This window comes from Elaeis guineensis, chromosome 13 (genome assembly GCF_000442705.2).
Source record: "Elaeis guineensis isolate ETL-2024a chromosome 13, EG11, whole genome shotgun sequence".
In the NCBI taxonomy this organism is placed as follows: Eukaryota; Viridiplantae; Streptophyta; class Magnoliopsida; order Arecales; family Arecaceae; genus Elaeis; species Elaeis guineensis.
Window position 1 is genome coordinate 23049796 of NC_026005.2, and position 17725 is coordinate 23067520.

Below are 17725 nucleotides of genomic sequence, written 5' to 3' on the forward strand. Positions count from 1 at the left end.
CAAATCATCCTTTTGGCCTGTCCATATCTTTTGATATATCTATGCCACCTTTCCTTTTTATGCAAAATAACGGTTAAATGGCAACGGGCAGCAGCAAAGTCATGTGGATCCACGGCACTAAAAAACAAGTAAATATTATGAAATATTTGCAAGTAGCCATATGCAACATTTATTTCTTTTTTTTTAATATGATAATAATGATAATTAGGCATGTAGAGATAGGATAGGTCATTAATCCTAGCCATCCGCAATGAGAAACCATATAGCCATATCCAACTCATACTTACCTTGAGCAAGATGGGTGGAGATAGATGGGAGGGGTTGGAGCAGTAAAGCTACAAAATTCTTTTTTGCTTACATACAAAATAAAGAAATAAAAAAATATATAAAAGTAAATCTCAATGATTGATATAGTATTAAATAAAATAAGAGTTGATAACATAGGATATAATCATTTGCATCACATTATTCAGATAGATCATTATCATCCGCCAAAAGATCGATACATCAATAATGCAAGGTGAAATACCAAATAGCAAAAATACAAATGGACGTACCATTAGTATATACTGATATACCAAGAGTATATGCTAAGTAATTAATGTATAGAGTGACAGGGATAAGAGCCATCGGCCTAAGAAATAGGAGCAAAAAGATTCATACATGGTAGTTGGCCAATAGCTGTCATTATCTACGACATTGAAGAAGTATGGTAATTATACCTATCTTTCCACTATCCATAATATGGTAGGAGATGTAGCACTACTTATTATTTATGGTAATAGTGGGCCATATGACACATAGTAATAAGGACAAGTGCTTAAAAATGAATAATAACACCCATCTTATTAGTTAAGATGAGCTATTTATAAATATCATATTACAATATTGAGAGGACCCTTCAACAACCCAAATCATCAATGCTTGAGGTCTTAATCAGATTGAGTTGTATTTATACTAAGGGATAGGCTTAGAGTATAGATAGAATAAAATCTGTGGAGGTCAAACAAATATATAGGCCTCGTATGAGTAGTATTAATTTAACTTAGATTTCTGCTATCATAGTTAAGTTCTCTTGCACATTTGGATAAGACTAGAAGAAAAATACACAAACAACAACGAATCAAATTTTCAACAATAAACAAAAATATTATTATTTACGAAGTTCAATATCTCTTAAACTAAAAGAATAAATTAACTAAAAAATGAACAACTAAGTATGTATCCTATAGCTTTTCATATGATTAATCTATCTTATGATTGATCACAATATTTTTTTATAATTTATTATCATAATTATCAAAATTTATATATCATGAGGTTGGGGTTGAGATGAGCATTGCTATTATCTATATCATTCCGAATTTACTGTAGGTTTTTAGGTGAACATCCACTTCTACCGTCTACTGACCGGTTGAGCTGGATATCGGATCCAGCAAAGTAAATTGTCTTCCCTATCAGATAATTTTTGTAATGATGTTTTGAGGGGGAAGGTGAGAACGCATGTTCCTGACAACTGCATTTAGATCAGCTTGGTGGCACGTCAAGATTCAAAGATAAATAATATTGATAATTCTTCCTATATTTATTTTTTAAAATATTTAGAGGAAAAAATAAAAGAAAAAAGAATGAAAGATACCTTGGAGATTGTTCCAAATGGCTATGAGGTGAAACTACAGTTTGCCCCCCCCCCCCCCCCCCCCCCCAACCCTGAAAAAAAAACAAATCCTTGTTTTCATCTCTAACACTTTGAAGGAGGCTTACGTCAAAGATCCATTTTTTGTGGTCAGACGATTCGATTTTGATTAAGCAATTAAATTATTCTTGTTCAACGTCTAATTGCCTATATATGCATATTAAATTATCAATTATTAATTTACTTGTCATCGTGCAGGGTCCAGCCTTGCAAGTCTCGACTCTATATTATTATTGGGATCATCTCATGCAGGTATAAATAATTAATAAATTTTGATTGATAGTTCAACTAGTACAATTATGATGGATCATTAAGCATGGGGCAGAGTTTGGTGCATCTCATAATTATTGTACCCTATATAGTGATTATTTTTAATTCAGTTGTATTGTTGGGACTTTCTTCAGCACCGAATGGGTCCCTTGGATGGAAATTGAGAGCCTTTCGGAGCTGCCACGGCTGCCGGTTACTAACTTTAATCGTCCGGTTTCATAAATTAACTTTTATTATCGCATACAAGGAACGGGGATATGCACGGTGTGATTTAGTCTGTACGGAATATTTTTAAATCAAAATAATAAATTATAATTTATTAATTTTATAAATTAAATTACACCATTCTAACATCCAAATCATATGAATTACGATTTGATCTGATTTAATTTATAATTTAATATATTATGATATAAATTTTTTTTAAAAAAATATTTTAATCAAATAAAAATTAAAATTATCAAAATAATTTTTAAATTAATATATAATTTTTTTTGAAATTATTAAAATAAAAATTATATCTTTAGACCACGTTGTTGTTATATAAATATATTTATCAATTATGTGATATTATTTGAAATCTGTAAACGCACAATCAAACAAAAATTTTTATAAATTTAAGAGTATTCAGATTATACAATACTTTAAAATGCAGAACAAATTTATTATTATTAAAAAAAATATTAAAAATTTTGAAATTAAAAAATTAAAAATTTGACCAGTCCTTTAATCCTCCAAAAACTAAGCTCTATTTTGAGATTTGTGTAACTACATACATATTACGGTTTATGATTTGATTTGATATAATATTTTTGTAAAATCATATCAGATCGTTAAATAATTTTATATGAAAATTTTAAAATAAATTAAATTATTTTAGTTTTAAAACTAGATCATACAGAAAAAAAATGATTTGATTTAATTCAGTTTAACAGTTTGAATCATTTAATGAATACCCTTAGGAAGAAAGATGTTTTTTTCAGTCTTAATTTATTAAAAAATATATATAAAAATAAAAATATAAGATAAAATTAGGGATTAACATGAATAGAGGAGTTTGAGAAGCTTCCGATGGCTAACCAATATTTTACCAAAGCCCAAATTGTCGCATAAAATAAAAATATGCATAATTTTCTAAAAAATCCATATGACAATGCCCTCTTTGAAAGAAAGCTTCTTAAATTTCTCCCTACCAAATTTGCAAACCAAAAACAATTTGCTATTAGTCTCAAGCATTTCTAAGGTTTGAACGAATTTCATTTCTGCCTCCAATTTCATCAATGAGGATGATTATTTGGCAACCAATCCTTGATGTGAAAATAGCTTCTCAAATAATGCCATATCTTTCTTGTAAAAGAATATCTTAAAAATAGATGATTGCCAATTTCCAAACCTACATCACAAACCATTTTTACCAATACCTTTTTTATATGTAACTTGTCCCTCAGAGCGAGCCACATAGATACCCTGACCTTCAATGGCACAACCATTTTCCAAATGACCTTGTAAAAATGTCATAAAACCCCACCATTGTTTAAAAAGCAATAATAAGAGATTATAAGAAAATATCATCTTTAAATAGCTTTTAAATAGACACATCTGCTATTCTAAAAGGGTGGTATTGGAGTTAGTAGCTCAAGTAAAAACTCAAATTGCCTGAAATGGTAAGTAAGAGCAGGCAACACACTTTGATCCTCCACTTTAGAGACCTATATAGTCGCATTGGTTTTACTATTGCAAAATAAAAATCCTCAAAAAGAGAAGACCATGTGACTGAGCCTAACAAGGTATCTTTCCAAAATTTCAAATTTTCTCCATCTTTAAATTTAAAGGACGTGGTGCAATCCAGAAAAATATCAAGAGTGGAGCAAATATCTTTTCATTCAGGTGGAATCTTGGATAAAGGTTTTCTTACCCTAATAAATATATGATACTTTAGTTATGGCATCATAAATATAGTTATACGATTAATATTAAGTAGTTTACTGGGTCTTACGTAATGCCTGCTATGATTCATGATGAGCTTTCAGGAAGATGAGGGATGAGAAAATTAATAAGAATAAAGCAGATGGTAGGGAGGAAGAAGACGGTCAACCGCAACATGCGGAATGGATTTTAAATCATTTTTTTACCAAAATAATAACGCAGTCAGAACGGCCAAACAAGCTAGTAAAAGATTGGATTTTGTTGTTACAAAAAGTGGATGCATACCATAAAAAAAAAAAGAAAATAAAGTGTATTAATTATTGGTGTTTCACCCGTACAAGTCGTTTTGATGGAGGGTCCACGGAATTGGAACGACAAGTCATGAATCAGACACAGCTAGCACAGCCTTTTCTTTTCTTTTGTTTTTTTGGCTTGGAAATTGCATTAAATTGTTGGCAGGTTTTCATAAAAAAAAAAAAAAAAATGCAGGTCAAAAAAGAAGGGAATTAATATAGTTTTTGATTGGTCCTCCCCTTTCGATGGCATGTATGTTGATATCGAATCTTTCGGTTGACCAGACGCACAACTACTAATAACTCCTCTCCAGTAAATAAGACAATAAAATCTTCGGCATGCGTACGTGAGCCATAGATCGAGCATAATAAGGGAAGATACGGAGGATCTTAGCGAATATATAAAATTACAGCTCCCCTCCGGACTAGAAGAAATACCCGTTGACCGCATTTTTTTTTTTTTTTTTTGCCCCTTCGTTAGAAGTGAAATTCAAGATGAATGTTGATGCGTTGGAGAGCTCGCTTGCAAAGAAAAGCAAAAAAAAAAAAAAAAAATTGAGAAGTTGGATTGCTGATTTTTAAATATTTTGAAGACAATAATGTCACTTTGCTCATATGTTATCATCATAATTCAATAGTAATTAGTTGGCTACATGTCTATATATCTTATCCATACACACATTATATAGATTTTTAACAAGCCATTAATATATATATATATACATATAGTCATTATTTTGGTTATATGTAAAAACTGAAGAAAAACCCTTCAACAACTATGTGGATCAGTTTATGCAGTCTAATTCAATGACTGGGTATTATATATTATTATTATTATTATTGTAATCGATGATCTTCACGTTCGTTTGCAATAAATCTCTTTCATTGAGTTATATAATTTTTTCTTTCTTGCCAAGGAATTGAATGCCACCTACTCCAAGGGGCTGTGCAGGTCATCAGGGCCAAGGAATAATTCGTGGGGTTTGAAAAACGCCCGTGGAACTACCTACCTGTAGTGCTTTTCTCAGAGTTATCGAGTCCATTCTTTGTGGAAAAGTCAGGAGGATAAGTCCATGCTTGCAATCAATATTCTTGAGAAATTATTCAAGAACAAGTGGCCCCCATGGCCATGCTCCTTTGTCAATTTGCAAGAAATTTTGCCGGTGGATTTGGCCGCCTTATGATGTATGATAACCTCAGGGAATGAAATGGTACAAAATATACAGATTGTTTGAAGATAAAAAGCATCGGTTTGAAGCTAGGAGAATATAAACAAAATTGAAATTTTAGATAATTATGTTGGTCCTCTCAGTCTTGGTAGGTTGGTGTCAACATTAAAATTTAATGAGAAGGTGACGGAGATTTTCTTAGATGCAAGCATCAAAGTCTCCAAGCAAGTTGAAATATGTGGTCTATGAATTTGAATTACCCTGCCAGGACAATATTCTTGTCCATCCATGCATATTTCATGGTGTCACATTCAAGGATAAAGATTGATGCTCAACAAGAACACGGCTCTAAAAATGAATGGATATGTAAAAATTTCCACGTATGCATCCGGAGAATAATATCTGTGAAGCTAATGAGTGTCATGGGAAGCTTGTGATGTAGCATTTTTATGATGATCAAAGTTTCATATAATAAAACGGACACTATATTCTGACTATTATGACCAAGTAGAACAGTGCTGGCATAAGAATCATCCATAGACTTTAACATATATAATGTCAGAAAGGAAACATGCCAATTATTCTGCAAGATTGTGTTATGCAGTCCAATAGATGACGAAAGCAGCAAAGTGTTTGGTTTAGCTCATCTGGATCTAATTTTTACTTTAGCTGGTTTAATGAAATCGAGATGTTTAGATGAGAAGATTAATTTTTACTAGTTGCTATAAACCGTGACAACAATATGAGATCTGAGTTTCACATACGATGACTTTAAGATTTATCATTTTAGTAAATTTGACAAGAAAAAGAACTGAGATAATTGGTAGCAAATAAAAAACCACTATAGCCGGCATCCATTATAAATTATACTTGTTGCTGTGGAACTTTTGTGGGATAACCGGTTTAGAGCCGAATAAATATGCTTTTTCTTCTTAGCAGTGAGAACCTATGAAACAAATTTTTTTATTGAAGATTAGCTGATGGAAGATCTTCCGATACTTAAGTTAGCCGGAATTGAAAGAACAGAGAACCAAAAATATGAAAGATAAAAAAATATCTAATTTGAACTTACCCCGATCCTCCTTCTTATCTCTCTTTATATAAGATGAAGTAACCATTACCTAATAGCCCCTGTCAGTTTTGATTCTAGGACGTAGGAGTTATGCGTGTATAATGAGATATAAATAGATAATTATTCCAACCTATGATCTAGTAGTTATGAGTAGTTACTGTCTATGTCGAATAACTGCTTTCTGATCTTTGATTTTTCAAGATCGAATGTTACGAGTTCTCCACGAACAACAATAGATATACGACCGATTTCCAAATTACAAAATCGGTTAGTGACCAAATTGATGACTAAGTTATAATCATTCAAAATAATTTCGACAAGCTATCGGACAACATTGCCGGGTCGTTATCTTAATCAGATATCCTAGCATTTACCCCAATAATACTCAATACAAAGTTCTTTCTGTATGCATTGTTCAGTTCAATAAGGAGAGTTAGTAAGCTCATTAGAAAGCAAGTCAAGTTCTTAGCGTAAAATATATATATAACGATAAAAAGGTAACCGCAAAACCATAAAAGATAAATTACATACGGTAAGGATGAAGAAGAGATGTACATTCAATTTGTATAGCCTTACAGACCTCTTTTAGATACTTTAATAAAATAGGTCCAAATGGGTGCGACCAGTGTATGGTCGATTTCATGTTTTGTATTTATGCCGAGATGACTCATAAGCCAGATAAATTCGGATGCGCCTCTTTCGGTCCTATAGCGGTAATAACTGAATTTTAAATATTATAGAGGGAGGGAAAGGACATAAAACACAAGATGAAGCACTAATAGCCTCTCCCTCCATTAATCTCCTTCCCACCATCTTCCTTCTCCTCCCTTCCACCAATTCCCTTGAGGCAATACTGTTCGAACCGCTCGGCGATGCTCTGAGGGACCGATACCAGCATGGTGAAGGCATTCAAATCTCCGATCACAGGTAGGAACAGGCAATATATCTCGCTAGCAAGAGGCCCCATGTGAAGAGGCCTCCCCACCCCGAAATCCAAGTCCTCCAATCCAAGCTTCGACCATGGCGAGATGACCAAGGTCGATGAGAGGTCCGGTTTTCCCCTCCTCTCCTCCAACAGATCGATCATGGACCGAATGTAATCATCGTCCAGGCTCCCTTGGCTTCTTGCACCAGTTTCACACCGTAGTGTGCATTGGATGTCACCAACTGGTCGACCGAAGTCTCCGCGCACCCAAGCACGAAACCATTGCCATAGTAGCCTCGTGGGAGCTCGGGCTTCAGCCTCTTGCGCACGTTGACGGAGAAGAGGAGCTTGACACGAAGTGAGGGCGGGGGGTCCAGAGACTTGATCCAGGCGCGCCACACGTGAGAAGCCAGGACTTCGAAGGAGGTGCACTTGATGGAGGGGATGCACTGCTTCTTGAGGTGCAGGATCTGCGAAGCGGAGAAGGTCACGGCCACGGGACTAGAGGCTGAGATAGGAGGAATTGGGTGAGAAGGTCCATGGCCGGCTCGCCAGCGGGCGGTCCGGTGAATTCAGGGTGGAAGAAGGGGATGCATGGTGGCGTTCGGGGCTTCAGGGCGTAGCGGCCGTGGAAGGGGGTGACCGGGAGATTGGCATTGGGTTTCGCCGTGGTTTGGGCCCATGCGTGAAGAAATTGAGCCGATCCAATGCCATCACAGAGGCAGTGATTGATGGAGGTACTCAGTATCATCCCCCACAGCTTAGATGAGTCACCTACGCACCAGAAAGGGAAAGTAGTCAGTTTTAGGTTCTTTTTTTTTTTTGTTTGATGTCAAGAGGATTCTCTTTTCATTGAGAAAAAAATTTGGGATACTGAGTGAGAATTCTAGATTTGGTTTGAGATTATGAGAGCCAAAAACGGAAGCCTGAGGAACTGTTTCAACATGATGATCTCCAATCAATTTGGTCCATGTGTTCATGGGGATGAGCCCAAATGGTAGGCCACACCATTAGACAGTGGTAGTGGAACTCACTCCAACATGATAACTCATCGTGGAAAAGCCAATCAGTCATTATCTTGAAAGGAACAGCAACAATTACATCATTACTGGACAGAGTACCATCTAAATGGATTTCTTGAGGGTTTTCTTTTTCATTTTTTCCTCTGTGATCTTATAACAATATAAGAATCCCAAGTTGGTAAAATAAATACATAACTTTGGTTCAGAAATTAAGTCCAGCGATCGAGTTCCAAAGTCAGAATCAAAATCCGATCTTTCTAGGATATAAGAATTAAGAAAGCGATCACGAGGATCTATGAATACAATTTCTCTGCCATTTTCGTGAAAAAGGCAAAGAGATGAATGAAGCAAGGACAAGGAAAATCGATGGAAAGAAGTTGAATACAACCACCTATGGACCAAGATTTATAGGTTGGTACGAGTGAGATATCTCTTCACGGACTAAATCATAGAATATAATCTACCATGAAAAGGATGGTGATCTCAATCTAGCGCGAGTGTTAGTGGATTCGAGATTTCTTGGAAAATATCTTAAGAAACAGAGGATTGTACTCCACAAATATTTTAAAAAACAAAGTGATAGGAAAAGGGGAGCTAAGAACAATGAATGCGCTTCGAGAAAGCAGATCTCATGCTCGGTATGGGCCTTAAAGAATGGAGGAAAAGATATCGAAAGGCAGAGAGCATCATGGACCAAAAAAGTGGGGCGAGAAGAAAAAGGGAAAGGAATATGGCACGCCCCCCAAAAAGCTTCGTTAAACGGTTCGACACCCCTAGCCATCAAGAATCCATTGCCAGTTTAAGGAAGCATATTTTGTTCAGACAAAGAACAAAATCTAAGAACAACAGAGAGAAAATGGAAATAAAACTAGTAGAAAACTCGAGAAAGCATAATTGCAATATCTGTGGCTGCATTTTAGGTTAAATTAAACTTCTTTAGCATAAATTCTAAGCAGGAAAATATAAGATAAAACATAAAAACTCCTTACCCTCCGACTTCGGTAGGAATAAAAAAAAAAAAGACAAGACCAGACAACCAATAAACAGATAACAAAATATACAGTTTTCATTATATATATGTATATTATTATTATTAGTATTAAAAAGATAGGTACAGATAAAACAGAGAGAAAAACCTACCGAGTAGGCTTGATGGTGGATATAGCATTCAGGCAGATGATATTATATATTTAAAAGTAAAGAAGGGAGAAGAACAGTAAAAAGAAGGAAAGAGAAGAAGGGCATGGAGAAAGAGATCACCTGAACAACAAGTGGAGGAACGCTGACAAAGCTCTGAGATTCCACCCTGTGTAAGAGCTTCTTCCAAGACTTGTTGGGCCTTCGAGAACCTTCTAGAAATTCTGCCACAGAGAGATCCACATACCCCTCAGCAAAGAGAGCCCCCTCACCATTGCAGTCCACCTCCAGCTTCTCCCCATCCTGCTCACTAATCTTTAGTCTCCCTGCAAAGGGTAGTACTCCACCAAAACCTTAGACAGAGACACCTTCAAGACCTCCACCTCCACTGATCTCTTATACAAGTACAAGTACTTGATCGAGAACCTCAGAAACTTCTGATCATCGAGGTTGGAGAGGTAGAGGCGGTGCCTTGGTGTGCTGCTGCTTGGCCTCACCAAGGTGGGCTCTCTTGGGTAGTAGCAGTCTGGGATCTCTATGGACTCTGTCATGGCCTCCCGTTTCATGGATACCAGATAGACCCAGAGAGTGATATATATAGTAGTTCTAGAGAGACAGAGAGCGTTGAAAGAGACTCGAAATCATGGGCGTGAGAAGTGGGTGTTTTTTGTGTGCGTGTGAGAGAGAGAGAGAGAGAGAGGAGATAGGATTTGGAGACGTACTACTAGATTCTCTTGCAGGTAGTAGTTTTTACATTGGGTGACAAGGTGGGAAGTAACGGTTGGAGGAGCAGAGTGGTGGTGGTGCTAAGTTAGGGAGGATGGGCTCTTATGTGGCCTGCTTTGCTTTGCTTTGCTATTGGGGTGTTTCTAGGCTCAGCTCCTCATGGGCAATGAAATTGAGCCATGGGGTCTACACAAATTAGTGCAAGAGGGGGTTGAGAATTATAATGGGATGGCACATTAGATCAGATGGATCAGGCTTTTCTTATTTTTTATTTTCCTCCCGGTGGAAATGAATGGGGTGACAATGACAATTGACACTTCATGTTGATGCGAGAATCTTGCTCCTTTTTAGTGACAGGTTACGTTGCATGTTAGTGCCACATGCTCCCCAAAACATTAAGGCCATTCTAAGAACAGATGAAATTTGTTTATGTTTGGATATAAACTTTGATCATGGGGAGAAAATTGATCTAACAACTGTTTATCTTTGGTCTCATATTATTTGAACCTGTAGTTGACAATTAAAAATATTTAAAAAATTATAACAGCAATATGAAGAAGTATAGCACTAAAAAATTATATTAACGTATACAAGAACTTATTATTTATCATCTCCATTCATAAAATCTTGAAGATAGTCTATACTTATGGGACAAGAATAAAAAATTGAATAATAGTTAGAGCAACATATGGTAGTATGCACATTTAGATTACGAATTTCTTCTGCCTCTCTAATTTTTATATGATGTTTCCCGGTGAAGGCAAATCACCATCGATACCCTTTAAAATAGATTTGTTTTTTTTTTCTACTAATCTATATGCTTGACCTATCAGTTCTCTCCCATCTCTGATGGTAAGCCTTCTTTTGGATATATAGTACTTGTATCACATGGCTTAGGGGCTCAACCTCACATAAGGGTATATTTAGGTCAATCAAATGCAGGGCCAACTTAATGTCACTCTTCTGTCACACCAAATTATTCTCAATTAAAATATCAATGGATCATATTTAGTTATTTAGAAGAATATTGCTAACTAAAAATAAATATAATTTAATTGAATCAAATAATATAGATAGCAAAATTAATAATTTAAAAAAAATATTATAGCAACATCTGCACGAGAGTTCAAAGTGTATCACTACGTACTTCTATTTGGATAGAATACATCGCAAACAAAATGAACCTCCCACTCCAGTGAAACAACGAGAATGTCTCTATTTAGACTCATCCATTTTAGGTAGATAAATCTCCTCAAAATCAATAAAGAAAACTCTTATGGATCAGTCACATCCCACTGAAATTAATGCACACAATAGCCTCCGTTGGGGTCTCATTAATGCATGCACCAGGTGCAGTTGGACTTCGTCAAATCCTATGATGGACAACACGCCACGCTACCCCTTGTATTTCACCACTTCCGATCACACGCTATCCACCGTGCATATGCTCTGGATTTGTTGCCTTGGTTCGCTTGCACTTCGTGCATGCAATAATTTCTCCCCATTGGGAGGGCAATGTATGTTATAATACAGAGAGGCAACCATCCGAGAATCTTTATTGAACAATCCTATAAATTTCTGCAGAGGCCCACCGTAGCAGTACCATCTATTTCCTCTTCGATGAGATGGGAAGCAAAAGAAAAAAAAAATCTATCAAAATTTATTAAAAAAATTATAAAAAAAATATACAGATGAAAAAAATTTCAATTCATTCTATTAATATTTAAAATTTAAATTCATCTTCTTCAAAATTCATCAACATTTAAAAATTTAAAATTTTCAAAATAAATAATATCTTTTAAAAATTAAATTTCAAAACTTAGAAATTTTCACCTTGCCGCCATCGAAAGAAAATATGAGAAAAAAATAATCCATCGATCCGCCTCAATCTTATCGAGATCTAGATACCGTCGACAGAAAGGGAGAAAGAGAAGAAGCTCATCGACCGTCCAACATCAAAAAAAAAAAAAAAAAAAGAAGGAAAGAAGAAGTCACGTTACTATCTCGAACCTACAATACCATCTATTTCAACCTATAGAATTATTCAATTGAGATAATTATAATTTTATACTCACAACTAATTAATAGTTAACCAATAAATTAGCATCAAAATCAAGAACAAATCCATAATATTTTATATAGTTATATGGTTGAGTAATTAAGATTAAAATAACAAAATCTTAGCATATATATAATTTTATTTAAAAAAATATTTAGATTTATGCCTATATTGTTCAAACCAAGAGTATATCAAATACAAATACAAATGGGGAGAACATACCATCAATTTTTTTTTAGGAAGCATAAAATTAATTCATGCCGGTGTACCTAAATTCACAATAAATATTTTCAAAAATTATAAAAACACACGTGTGTGTGTGTGTGTGTGTGTGTGTATAAGCATAGCACAACGTGAAAAGGATGCTAAAAAGTCCAGTCCAAGAGATGTAGCGGTTTGGTTGCATGCCTTGCATGCACCTTTGGCATGCATGGGAGTGGTCTAGGGGGGTTGTCTTCAACCTCCGGTTCTGTTATATGATTTGATCGCTGCTCAGCTAATAATGTTACTCTCTCTCTCTCTAATAGTAAGGAAAGAGCGAGACAATCAAATTCTATGACCCTCTCCCCTATGCATCTTGGCCGGTGTATTTCTGGTATCTATGGCTCTAATACCACGTGTAGAAAACATTTATAATAGCCATTCGAGAAATTAGAATACTGGAAAATTATACAAACATGTGGAAGAACTAATTACCATTCATTGCCTCCATTGATAGCATCTTAAAGATGGCCTGCAACCATGGACAAGAAGGAACTAAACATTAGTTAAGGCAATGCATGGAAGTACATGTGTCTGGGCCACAAATTTGCTTCGCCTCTTCAATTTCCATATGGTGGCTCTTGATGGGGCAAACTGGCATCAATAATCATTTATATGGGATACGATGTTCTAGATGGAGAGGGGGTCTGGCCTTGGGATTAATTTTAATTTTTGGGTTCTCCCACCAAGCAGCCCTGACTTTAAAACATGCCCCACATCTTTCTTTTTTGAGGAGCAAGGGAGGTTCAGCCACCCATCTTTATTAAGAAAAGAAAGATGTTTATAAGAAATCTGACTCCGTTGAAGATTACAGCCTGCTGAAAAAATATTTTTTAAAAATCAAAATAAAAAAATAAGGATATCATCCCAAAGTATAGAAAACAGCACCATTCTTTTTTACAAACCACAAATACGGAGCATTAGTAATAAGAGTTAGACACAGATTTTTATAGAGCAGAAAACTAACAAGGGGACTCATAGTTGTACTATAGGATGACTAATAATTTTAAGCTTTGCCATAAGTTAGCATGCCCATCCAATATCTTCACCGAACAGAGATGCTTCTAGTTGTAAAATATTTATAGAATTTTCTGAAGTGTCGTATAGATTGAGCATTTCTTTCTCGAAAAGATTGATGCATTTTTCTCATGCCAAATTTCTAAACATAAAGATGCCACTAATTGATCCACTGCTCCCTTGACCGAAGCATCAATCCATTTTTACCTCCAATCTGTTCAAAGATCATGTTATGTGGTAGGCCATCCTCTAATATTAAGCTGAATCTTTAGTATCATTTAAATATTTCAGACAAAAGAGTATTTGATTAAAAGATAGGAGATAGATTCCGAATCAGCACTACATGGAGCACATTCAAAATTAACATGCCATCCTTTCTTATCAAAAACTTCTCCCGCATGAAGCTAGTTTCAGAGAGTGAGCTAAAAGAAGATCTTTATCTTCTTTGGAATTGGAATAGCAGCTTTCCAGATAACTTTGAAATAGGAGCAGATAAGACTACCATTATTTATAAATTTATAAAAGGACTCTATAGAGTATAAGCCATTTTGGGTGAGTTTCCAAATGGACGTAACCGCTAGGTATGGTGGTCTAACATATGCGAGGCTACTCTAAAGTATCTCAGGCTATCGTGATTGAACTAAAGTAAGCAGCTTTCTAATTTTAATCTTCCAAGCCAGACATCTTTGAGGCCATTGGAAAGCTAATACACAATTTTGGCCTACTGCCAGCTGAAATAGATCCCCAAATAGATAGGCAATAGTAGTTGCTCCGCACCATATATCCTATCAGAATAGAATTGTTGATCATATTGAGAAAAATACCTCGAGATTCAATCTATAATAAGCCCAGAACGAGATCTAAGATGATGAACGAAATTCAATAAGCCCAAAAATAGCCCAAACGGAGTCTAGACGGAGGAGATACGTGCTGGAGAAGGCCAAAAAAAGATGGTTCGGCCCACTAGCCGTCGGAGGGGCCCACGGGCCGGTGCAGGCCACCAAGGAGCGGGCCAGGCCCAACCAGGCATGCAGCGTGCATGGGCCGTAGTGCTGGGCCAGCCTAGACGCACGGGTGTAGGCCGCACGAGTGCCCAAGCCCACCTGGGATCGTTGTCCACTATGGACCGCAAGCCCTATCGCGGCTCATAGGAGCGTACGTGGATCGGAGCACGATCCGATGGTCATTGCTCGAGTCGGTGGAGATCTGACGGCTGGAGTCTTTGCACGATCAGACGAGTCAGATGCATGCCTGTGAGGATCTGATGGCCATAGTTTTGGTGTGATCCGACGACTTTGGAGCGAGCCAGTCGGGATCCAATGGCTGGGATCTGATCCACCTCTGATTAGGATTATGGGCTCATGATCTGTACGATCGGACGGCTTTGGTTTGAGTTGGTCATGATCGGATGGTCCAGAAGGATTCTAGGGTTTGTTTTGGACCTGATATCCTAGTGTAATACTATTTTGATGATTCTAGAGCCTATATAGCTCTGATTGATGAACTATTTGTTACGTGGGGTAGCTGGTGACATTCTGATTATACAGAGATGCTTCAAGGGAGGTTTCAGAGAGCTTTTGTAAAAATTTTGAAATTTTCTATTGAGAAATCTTTATACAAAGATTGAGTGATGAGTTCTTGTGTTTGTTTGATTTTTTTCTCTCATAGTGAAGTTTGCATGCCTTATGGAGGTAGGCTTGAGGCCAATCTATGTTATCTTGATTAATTTGTGATATTTTTCTCTCTATTTCTTCTTTCTTCCTTCCTCAACAAGTGATATTAGAGCATAATAATTGATATCAAAGCAAGGTGGTACTACAACAATTAGTATCAAAGCCTAGTTATCGTGGATAAGTGGTACCAGACGATCCAGACAGAGGTGGTGTTGATTGAGATTGGAGATGGAGAAGACAAGCACATTCAAGGTAGAGATCAACCGGTTCAATGGAAAGAGCAATTTCTCCTTATGATAAGTAAAGGTGAAGGACGTGCTCATCCAATATAGGTTGATCGATGCTCTCTTGTACGAAAAGAAGACGGTCACTATGGAGGAGAAGACCTAACAGCGGCTACAGATGCAGACGGTGAGTATCATCTGCTTGTACTTGATGGATGAGATGGTAATTTATGTACTTGATGTACTTGATGAGACTTTTCTGATGGTACTGTGGTCAAAGCTTGAGAAGTTGTACATAACGAAATCCCTCACCAACACTCTTTCTTTGGAGGTAGTTTTACCAACTACGGATGGATGAGAGATAGAGCGTGCAGGAGCATCTCAACCACTTTCAAAAAATTCTCATCGATCTTCTCAATGTAGGTGAGAAGGTTGAGGAGAAGATCAGGACGTTAGTCTTACTAGCATCTCTTTTTCTTTTGTATGAGTCTTTGGTGACTATTCTTCTAGTGGAGAAGAGCACCATCAAGATGGATGAGGTCACTACTGTGATTCTTCGGAATAAGATTCTTAAACGAGAGAACTAGGCTTCGAGCTTAGATGGCGATAGCTCAACTTTAGCGGTTTCTGAAAGAGTGAGTGGCGATAGACGGAGCGGCAAAGGATTATAAAAAGAATGATTCAAATCTAAGATGAGGGATCCCAGTAAGATCAGGTGCTACCGATGTGATAAGTTGAAACATCATGTCAGAGATTGCCCTCAACTAAAAGATTAGATGAGGGCTACTACAGCGATGGCCAGTAGCGAGTCAGAGGATGATGTCCTAGTGATATCTAACGAGGTATCTACTTTTTTACAGCAGTGGATTTTAGATTCTGCATGCATCTATTATGTTTGTTGTAGAGAGGAGCTATTTGACTCCCTAGAGAGCAGTGAGGGTAATGTTCATCTGTTGGATGGATCAAACTATGCGATTAGAGGTATCGAGACAGTCAGCTGGAGGATACATGATATTATAGTGAGGAGATTGGGTGAGATCCGATACATATCCGATTTCAGACGGAATCTTATCTCACTAAACAGACTGGATTCAAATGGCTATAGGTGGGTAGTTGGTAATAGAATCCTGAAGATTATGCACGATGATAGGATTATTTTGGAAGAGGAGAAGAGGATGAGAGGATATTACTACCTGATGGAGAGTCCAATGTGAGGTGGAGCTTCAGAAGCAAGAGGGAGCCCAATGCAAGGTGGAGCTCCTGGTGGAGCTAGATCAGACGCGAGATAGGAGACTCGAGAGAACGAGAGATGATGTTGCAGAGTGAAGTTCTTATTGCCGCAGGAGATTTTTTTAAGCAAATCTTTGGTCAGAATGAACACAGTCCATGACGGAGGTGGGATTGAGCGGCTTGGCTCAACTCTCATATTTACCCATTCATGAGAAAGCAAGCATGCCCCAGGATGTGGGAGCGAGACGGATCATAGATTCTCAGAGACAGATGGAGACCAAATATTGAGTTGAAATAGAGATTGTTGAGAAAAATACCTCGAGATTCGATCCACAATAAATTCAGAATGAGGTCTAAGATAACGAACGGAGTCCAACGAGCCCAAGAACAATCCAAATGAAGTCTAGATAGAGGAGATTAGCGCGAGAGAAGGCCGAGAGTGGATGGTACGATCCATGGGTTGTCGGAGGGGCCTAGGGCCGGCATAGGCATCCAGGGAGCGAGCTAGGCCTAGCCAGGTGCACGACGCTCGTGGGCCGCAGTGTTGGGCTGGCCCAGACATGTGGGCATGGGCCGCACAAGCGCCCATGCCCCCCCGGGATTGCAGTCCACCATGGACCGCATGCTCTTTCGTGGCTCACAAGAGTGTGCGTGGATTGGAGCGCGATCCAATGGCCATCGCTAGAGCCTATGGAGATCTGACGACTGGAGTCTTTGCACGATTGGACAAGTCAGATGCGTGCCTGTGAGGATTCGATGGCCACAATTTTGGCATGATTTGTTGGTTTTGGAGCGAGCCGGTCAGGATCGAATGGCTGTGACTGTGGGCTCATGATCTGCATGATCGGATGGCTCTGATTCGTGCTGGTCATGATTGGACGGTCTAGAAGGATTTTAGGATTTGTTTTGGATCCGATATCCTAATATAATACTGTTTTGATGATTCTGGAGCCTATATAGCTCCGATTGACGAGCCATTTATTGCGTGGGGTAGCTGGTGATATTCTGATCGTGTAGAAAAAACT

The 17725-nt window shown here is 37.4% G+C and overlaps 1 protein-coding gene across 1 annotated transcript; it reads right to left on the reverse strand.

Moving 5' to 3' along the window:
- Positions 1–6924: 6924 nt before the first annotated feature.
- LOC105056237 (alcohol acyltransferase 9) lies at positions 6925–10336 on the reverse strand. The gene is given in 6 exon segments (XM_010938365.4): positions 6925–7539; positions 7542–7853; positions 7856–8101; positions 8104–8125; positions 9634–9842; positions 9845–10336. Coding segments are annotated over 6 exon segments (1359 nt in total). The 5' UTR covers positions 10077–10336; the 3' UTR covers positions 6925–7201.
- Between the last annotated feature and the right edge of the window lie 7389 nt (positions 10337–17725).